Here is a 7933-nt window from a genome sequence, read left to right on the forward strand (position 1 = left end):
AAAAAATGAATGGAATGGATGAGCTCCATTTACTTTTTTGACCATGCAAACAAAACATTTAAAAATGGCAAAATGAAACAACATGCACATATTACAAGCTAGTGCACTTTACTTAATCTCATTGTATAGGTGTTGCCTCTATGAAATCTATTCTGTGTAGGCCTAAATAATAGGCTACTTTTGTATATATAGTAATATTGCCTCTAATTTCTTGAGGCATTTTCAGAGCTAAGATCTGCTGCAAGATATGTTCAGATTTAATTATTTAAAATATGGTAATTCAGATGGTTCAGAGGTCTGAACTTGAACCTAAACCACGCCAAAAATAATATCCCATCTCCACAAAGTGATCGTCAACTGAGACTTTTATTTTGAAGACCCCCGCGTCCTCCCATTACTTCCGTGTTTGCGTCTGTCCTGCGCGTTGCTTTTGCTGCAGACTCAAGAGTGTCTTCTGCCTGCTATTTTAAGATAAATAGTCATGTCTCTGGAGGTGGAATCCGCAGAGTAAGTAGTCCAGTTAAGTACTCGTAATGTAGAGTACATTTTATAATCAACTGCCTTCATATAACTCCGCTTTTGATCACATTTTCTGTCAATGAGGCCTGCCTCATCCTCTGCTGGCGTTAGCGTCCCAAGCTAGGCTAAGCTAAGATAAGCTAACTTACACTTATCCCCGTGTAGATGTTGTTTGCTCCTTTTTTGTAGCAAAGTGAAAGTAATTCAGTTCGAAGTGTCGCTGTGTTATTTAAAGTATTAATTTATCCGTATTTTGCGTTTTCAGTACTACACTGTGGACTAAACAGAACTGAAAGATAGAAAAGTTAGAATAAGTTAGCATTAGCTAAGGCTGCACTGCCAGTTGCTACAGAGACTGCTCTGACCGGGGAAGTACATTAATCAAACGAGCAAATTATTAGTCACATAATTTGTTGTCATACTAAATGTGTCTCATGTAAAGTCAGTATCCCATTTTTTTCCCTGCACATAAGTAGAGCTTAACGTACAACATACATAGGTTATTTCAATAGGCCAGATTTCTCAACTGAAATGTTCCAGTTTTGAAATGTTTGTTGGCATATATTCTCTCTGATGTGCCCTTGAGCAAGACACTTGATTAACCCTAAAGCTCGACTGAAGATGTTTGAAGTTGATATCAATATTTAAGAGTTCAAAACTACATTCTTAAACTTTTATATAAGTGTGTACTACACCTTTTTCATAAGAGTCCCTTAAATTATGAAATAAGAATTGTGTCGTGACATTCTACATTTGAAAAATAAACTTTTTATGTACATAGTTATGACACTGTTTGTAAATCACAAACTTTTTATGTACATAGTAATGACGCTGTTTGTTAATCACAAACTTTTTATGTAGCATTTCTGTACTGTCTGCAGTTTCTTGTTACTGAGATTGACATGCAGCACTGTGCAAAAGTTTTAGGCACTAAAATTAAAGTGAAGATGGTTTATAAAATCAGCATTTGAGGTCACCACGTTTTGCCTTTAAAACAGCACCAGACCTGTCTCTGTCTACTCTCTCTTCATATGATCCCGGACTGACTCCATGATATTGAGATCAGAGCTCTGTGGGGGCTAGACCCACTATTGCAGGACCCCTTGTTCTTATTGTCTCTGAAGATATTTCCTTATAACTATGGCTATATGTTTTGAGTCGCTGTCATGTTGCAGAATTAAAATGTTCATAATCACTTTCTTCAGTTCAGAGGTGGCAATAGGAAAACAGATTTCCCAAAAATATATTGGTTGTTGTTTTGTTACTATTGATAAATGGTCTACTTACTTCTATGACTCATTAGTTAAATCAGCTGAGGTATCCTGCTGTCCTGCAATATTAGCTAATCCAAATTATTTACATGAGTTTTGTTTTCCACAGCGTGATCCGTCTGATTATGCAGTACTTAAAAGAAAACAATCTGCACCGGACTCTAGCCACCCTGCAGGAGGAGACCACAGTGTCTCTGAATACTGTGGACAGTATAGAGAGCTTTGTGGCTGACATAAACAGTGGCCACTGGGATACTGTCCTGCAAGCCATCCAGTCCCTCAAGCTGCCAGATAAGACCCTGATAGACCTCTATGAACAGGTGAGCTTTGGATAAATTGTGGTCTACAGCAAATCTTCTTTTCAATATGCTTATTATGCCCATGCTGGATTTTGGTATGCTCCTATATTACCAATGCATTCATTAGTTGTTTGAAGAAACATCTTTTATTTTCTACATAGTCCATCATTTCTTGCACCTCATAAACTGAATTCACCAGGTGTTTGATATGTTAATATTTCAGTATTCTTTGGTCATTGCACTCACTAGTTTTGTCTTTGTGTCATATTGTTAGTTGACACATGATTGTTGTCTCATTTCATTCTGTACAGAAATCTGTAATCTTTGTTCTGAAGTCTTACAATTTTTATTCATGTTGGTTTCCACTCAAGGAAGCATTTTTTTTTAATTTACTGTTCTTGCTAATCCTTTCTCAGTGCAAGTGTTTTAGTTTAGTGTTATCATCCCAGTATTTGTTCCTCTGTTGTCAACAGTGATCTGTCAGCAGATCTTCCAATTAAAACAACTTGGTAGATTGTGACTGATGTCTCATTTCCTCAGAATCAAAAATGTCTGTGTTGTTTCCTGACCAGGTTGTGTTGGAGTTGATTGAGCTGAGAGAGCTGGGTGCAGCTCGTTCACTTCTCAGACAGACCGACCCCATGATCATGCTTAAACAAACTCAACCCGAGAGATACATCCACCTGGAGAACCTGCTGGCTCGCTCCTACTTTGATCCCAGAGAGGTGAGTCCAAACAAACCACGCAACAAGATGCACTCTTTGTTCATCCATGTTGGATCATTTTAGGATTAGTAGGTCGAACCAGTCATTTTACTGTTGGCTCCTAAACACCAAACACCCTGCACATTGGTTCAATTACTATTGTTCTATAAAGAGAACATTTGAAAAATTGCATTTGTCTGGAGTGGAGTTTTTGATGTTTGTGTTTCTTGTTATCCAGGCGTACCCAGACGGCAGCAGTAAGGAGAAGCGGCGAGTGGCCATCGCCCAGGCCCTGGCAGGGGAGGTCAGTGTGGTGCCACCCTCTCGTCTCATGGCTCTGCTGGGACAGGTAAGCGCTCTAGAAACCTGCAGGTGTGATGAGTGTCATTCCTCAAGAAGAGCCTCACCATGAAATAACTATTCCGCATCTTAAGTCTGACATATTCACAAGATATTTGTGTAGTCGTGCCTCTTGATTAATATTCCCCATACATACCAGTTATGCCACAATCAAAGTAAAGTGCTAATGATAATTTATCCACTTCTACTTTCTTCTCCTTCAGTCACTGAAGTGGCAGCAGCATCAGGGACTCCTGCCTCCTGGTATGACCATTGACTTATTCAGGGGTAAAGCTGCCGTCAAAGATGTGGAGGAGGAGCGCTTCCCCACCCAGCTCAGCAGACACATCAAGGTACCAACACTGTCCCAAAGTATGGATGGTAGGGAGTAACATTAATGGGTTGCTTCACCGATTCAAACTATGCATTCAGCCAAGCATGTTGTCGTTTTAATTTCACAATTCAGTGAGTTATGTTCAGTTTCATGCCTCAAACATGTTGTGATGTGTTTTTCTCCCCTCCACAGTTTGGACAGAAATCTCACGTGGAGTGTTCCCGATTCTCCCCTGATGGTCAGTACCTGGTCACCGGCTCCGTGGACGGCTTCATTGAGGTCTGGAACTTCACCACCGGCAAAATCAGAAAGGTAGGTGACGCACAAGAGAGACACATAAAACAGATTTACTGTCTGGTTGAATACGATGCTACATGTACACATTTCTGCGTCACTGAAATAACAGTATGTACCGTGGCCTACAGGATCTGAAGTACCAGGCTCAGGATAACTTCATGATGATGGACGATGCAGTGTTGTGTATGTGCTTCAGTCGGGACACAGAGATGTTGGCCACTGGAGCACAAGACGGAAAGATCAAGGTAGGAGAGAAACTTTAGTTTTCTTATTGCTCTTAGGTGCTTTATTTTCTTACAACCTGAAATTATCTTGATGAAAACCCTAAAAAAGTATTTTACTAATTTGTGTTGCACCTAATTTTAGTGTATTATTTGGTTTTCTATTCTACAAAAACATCAATTTTATTTCGGTATTGAACATTAAAACAAGGAAGTAGAATTTCAGACTGCTGAGAGGATTCACCTACTTGGTGCATGCTAATATCAGCAAGAAAAAATAAGTTAAAACGCCATTTAAACATTATTTTTGTCTGTGTGTATGTGTTTAGGTGTGGAAGATCCAGAGTGGTCAGTGTCTGAGGAGATTTGAACGTGCTCACAGTAAAGGAGTAACATGTGTCAGCTTCTGTAAAGACAGCAGCCAGCTCCTCAGCGCCTCCTTCGACCAGACAATTAGGTAAGTACCTTCAACCTTCTTGGTTCCTCCAAACTTTATATAAGTCAGCTGTGGAAGTAACTATTATGTCGTCTAGTTGATGGGGCTGTTGTGCCCTTAACTGAGCAACTTTTATGGGTAATGCTTGTGATGTTAATCCTTTGTGTATTGCGTAAGAATCCACGGACTGAAGTCAGGTAAAACTCTGAAGGAGTTCCGCGGTCACTCCTCATTCGTCAACGAGGCCACTTTCACTCCAGATGGACACCACATCATCAGCGCTTCCTCCGACGGTACAGTGAAGGTAAGAGAAGCAGCTTCTGAATGAAATTTCCATGTTCTAACAGCATCGTGTGTGTGCGCTTCATAATGACCCATGTCTTTTCTGCTTCAGGTGTGGAACATGAAGACCACCGAGTGCACAAACACCTTCAAACCTCTGGGCACGTCGGCAGGCACAGACATCACTGTCAACAACGTCGCCCTGCTGCCCAAGAACCCAGAGCACTTTGTAGTGTGTAACCGCTCCAACACGGTGGTCATCATGAACATGCAGGGACAGGTCAGTTCAAATCACCACCACAATAAACATCACAACACTTCATTCATGCAACTACATACATTATTTAAACAAGAGTTTAAATTGTTATGTGGAGAGGAAGTTTTTTTTCTGTGTTTTCTACCTTTTTTTTCATGTCATGAACTTTTGGTTGTATGTGTAATTTAGCTGTCTATTTGATACATTTGTTTTGATAGTATAATGCAGTATTTATTGAAGTAACAGACTTCCATTTTTAAGTATGTGAATTATGATTGTTTGCTTGAAACACCTTCGCTTGTGCCATATAGAAATTAAAAGCTGTTTTGAGCTTATAAATCGAATATTCTCCTTGAAATCCTGTACAGTAAACACCAAGCTGTTGTAATTACCAAAAGTGTTTTCATCACGTAACCGGGGTAATAAAACTGCCTACCCGCCTGCCCTCTCACATTTCTGCTTTCTGTGTGTGTAAATGTGTCTCCCTGTGCAGATTGTGAGGAGTTTCAGCTCCGGTAAGAGGGAAGGCGGTGACTTTGTGTGCTGCACACTGTCGCCACGCGGCGAGTGGATCTACTGCGTGGGTGAAGACTTTGTGCTCTACTGCTTCAGTACAGTCACAGGCAAACTGGAGAGAACGCTGACGGTACGTTACTGCGCCCAGAAGCTTAGATCAAAGTGTGCAGGAGGGTGGCAGCTCATTCGCTCCCCTGCTACAGAAAGTTCTGCCTGTGAAGTTTAGATCCAAGTGTTGAAGGTGGAATGTAGAGCTGCTTTATAACTTATTAATCAACAAAGAGAGAAACGACAAGCTTTTCATAATAATATTGATAACAGACGAGAAAAAGCTGCACATGTTTTTAATGTATAGAATGTAATATAACAATTTTTTCCTGTATTTTGACCTAATTGTCTCTCAACTTCTATAAATACTTAATAACAGTTACCAACAGTGTTAAAGTCTATGTTTTTGCACTATATTTGGAAAAAAAGTTAACATGTTAATATATTGTTAATTCACATTTTATCAGGATATGTGATTTGTGTGTATTAAAACCTGCGTATTAAAACTTGTTTATTTGAACAATTAGAATAGCTAGACATGCAGTGTTTTGAGTAAATGTAGTTTATACAAGAATTTAATATTAACATATAAATTGTTTTGTTTTCATGCAGGAGTAATTTCAGCACAGTTTAATTTTTATTGCACTGATTTGGTTTAATCCTCACAAGTCTTGTGGTTTACTGGTTACACCTTGTGCTAGAACACATTACAGCTGGTAACTTCATTCACTGTTAAATACAATACTTTAGAGCTCAGATCCGCCTTTTACTAACTTACCAACAGCTGTATAACAAGCTTTTTCTTATATTGAGCTTAACCTACACACCATCCTTCATTTTAAACCACAGTATCGTGCTCACATCTCACTCCTGCCCCCTTCCAGGTCCACGAGAAGGACGTGATCGGCATCGCCCACCACCCCCACCAGAACCTCATCGGCACCTACAGTGAGGACGGCCTGCTGAAGCTCTGGAAGCCTTGAGTTTTAGCCCAAACTGAGACTGAACGTTCTCACTCAGCAGCTGCTCTCCTCACTCTGGACACTGCTCTGCCCTTTGTGTTTTGTTTGTGTCATTTTGCAGACTCAAAGGTTTGGATGTACATGTTGACGATCTCTGTTGCAGTGTCAGTTTTACACATTTAGCTGCATGTTTCCATTTGAAATTGGTAGTGTGTGTAATTAATAAAAAAGCAGACTGTACAGGTGTTTTAGGATGTTTTTTGTATTATTGAAAACATGCAGCTGAATGTTGACACTTTATGGTGTTAAGAGTTTTCACAGCAGAGCCTTATTTACCTCAACCCATGAGAGTAAAAGTTCATTTTTAGATCAATGGTCACTTCTTAAAATATAATACGAAAGTTTTTTTTGTTTGTTTTTTTTTTTTATCGGAAATGTGTCGTTCAATTTCTAAAATATTTCATTTTCAGTCCTTCAGTGCTTAACTTTTACACAGCTTATGAATTTGTAAGAGTGGGTATCATGTTATTCAAGTAGGGGATGTGAAGCAGAAACACTTGATCATTGCAAATACTATTTAACTACTCAAGAAAGGTGCCTATATATTTGTCCAAATAGTGAAAAAAAGGCCAATTGCAGTGATTATTACACATTTTCAGTTGCTTTTCAGATAGATATGGTTCTGCTGTTCAACAACTCACTGACATTTTTCAGAGCCCTCCTACATCAGACAGGGCAGTTGTCAGATGTTTGGGGTGAGGAGTGTCGATACTAGACTTATTTCTTGTTTTTGAAAATTCCATTTTTTGTAAATATATTTTTTAATAGCATTTTTTTTTCTTTTTTTTCAAAAAGACCTGGTTAAATAGTGTGTAGTTGTGTGTCTTTGTTTAAGTGAAGGTTCTCACTGCAAAAAATATATTGTTTCCCTGAGTTATTCCGTTCAAACATGGATGATCTTATTGTCATAAACATCTGTTTTGCCAGCAGAGATCTCAATGTGAATTCCAGAATACAAAATAATGCATTTCAGTTTTATAAGTCGTCCTGTTGTCCATGTGGAATACATGTCAGAGACTTTATTTATAAATCTTTTTTTTTTTTCATCCCCAAGACATCTTTCGTTTTCTTGTTCCTTAAGCTAATTTTGGAAACTTCTCAAATCTTAAGTGCATGAATTACCAGTAATTCATACAAATCAAAGGATCTATAAACTTTTTGGATCAACAAATATCCCATGTAACACCTTTTGTCTGTGCCATTAAAGCTGTTTGACCAGATAAGCATCTTAAAGTCTTGTTGGTGGAGAAGCAGAATATTGGTAAAAATTTAAATTAATCTGATCATGTAAGAAATTCTGAACTTTTTAATGTTTAAAGAAATAAGGACACCAGATGTCACTGTGCAACCATCACTGAATGTCTTTGTAAGAGTTTCAAGAAGATCTAT

The 7933-nt window shown here is 38.7% G+C and overlaps 1 protein-coding gene across 1 annotated transcript; it reads left to right on the forward strand.

Annotated features, from left to right (window-relative positions):
• Positions 1-394: 394 nt before the first annotated feature.
• On the forward strand, positions 395-7767 carry smu1a (SMU1 DNA replication regulator and spliceosomal factor a). Its single transcript, XM_023409537.2, has 12 exons — positions 395-507; positions 1900-2110; positions 2662-2814; positions 3032-3142; positions 3357-3485; positions 3659-3778; positions 3892-4008; positions 4314-4441; positions 4598-4724; positions 4815-4982; positions 5452-5604; positions 6407-7767. Exons 1-12 carry the CDS (start codon positions 482-484, stop codon positions 6503-6505), a joined length of 1542 nt encoding a protein of 513 aa, XP_023265305.1. The 5' UTR covers positions 395-481; the 3' UTR covers positions 6506-7767.
• Positions 7768-7933: the final 166 nt, after the last annotated feature.

Source organism: Seriola lalandi, unplaced genomic scaffold (assembly GCF_002814215.2).
Source record: "Seriola lalandi dorsalis isolate HSWRI2012SDOR001 ecotype SW California unplaced genomic scaffold, Sedor1 jcf7180002054397, whole genome shotgun sequence".
Classification (NCBI taxonomy): domain Eukaryota; kingdom Metazoa; phylum Chordata; class Actinopteri; order Carangiformes; family Carangidae; genus Seriola; species Seriola lalandi.

Excerpts from the sequence above, each read along its gene's own strand:
- smu1a (XM_023409537.2), top strand. The coding sequence starts at position 482 with ATGTCTCTGGAGGTGGAATCCGCAGA. Across the intron at positions 2,815-3,031 it reads CCTACTTTGATCCCAGAGAG|GCGTACCCAGACGGCAGCAG; the intron begins GTGAGTCCAAAC and ends CTTGTTATCCAG. Across the intron at positions 3,143-3,356 it reads TCATGGCTCTGCTGGGACAG|TCACTGAAGTGGCAGCAGCA; the intron begins GTAAGCGCTCTA and ends CTTCTCCTTCAG.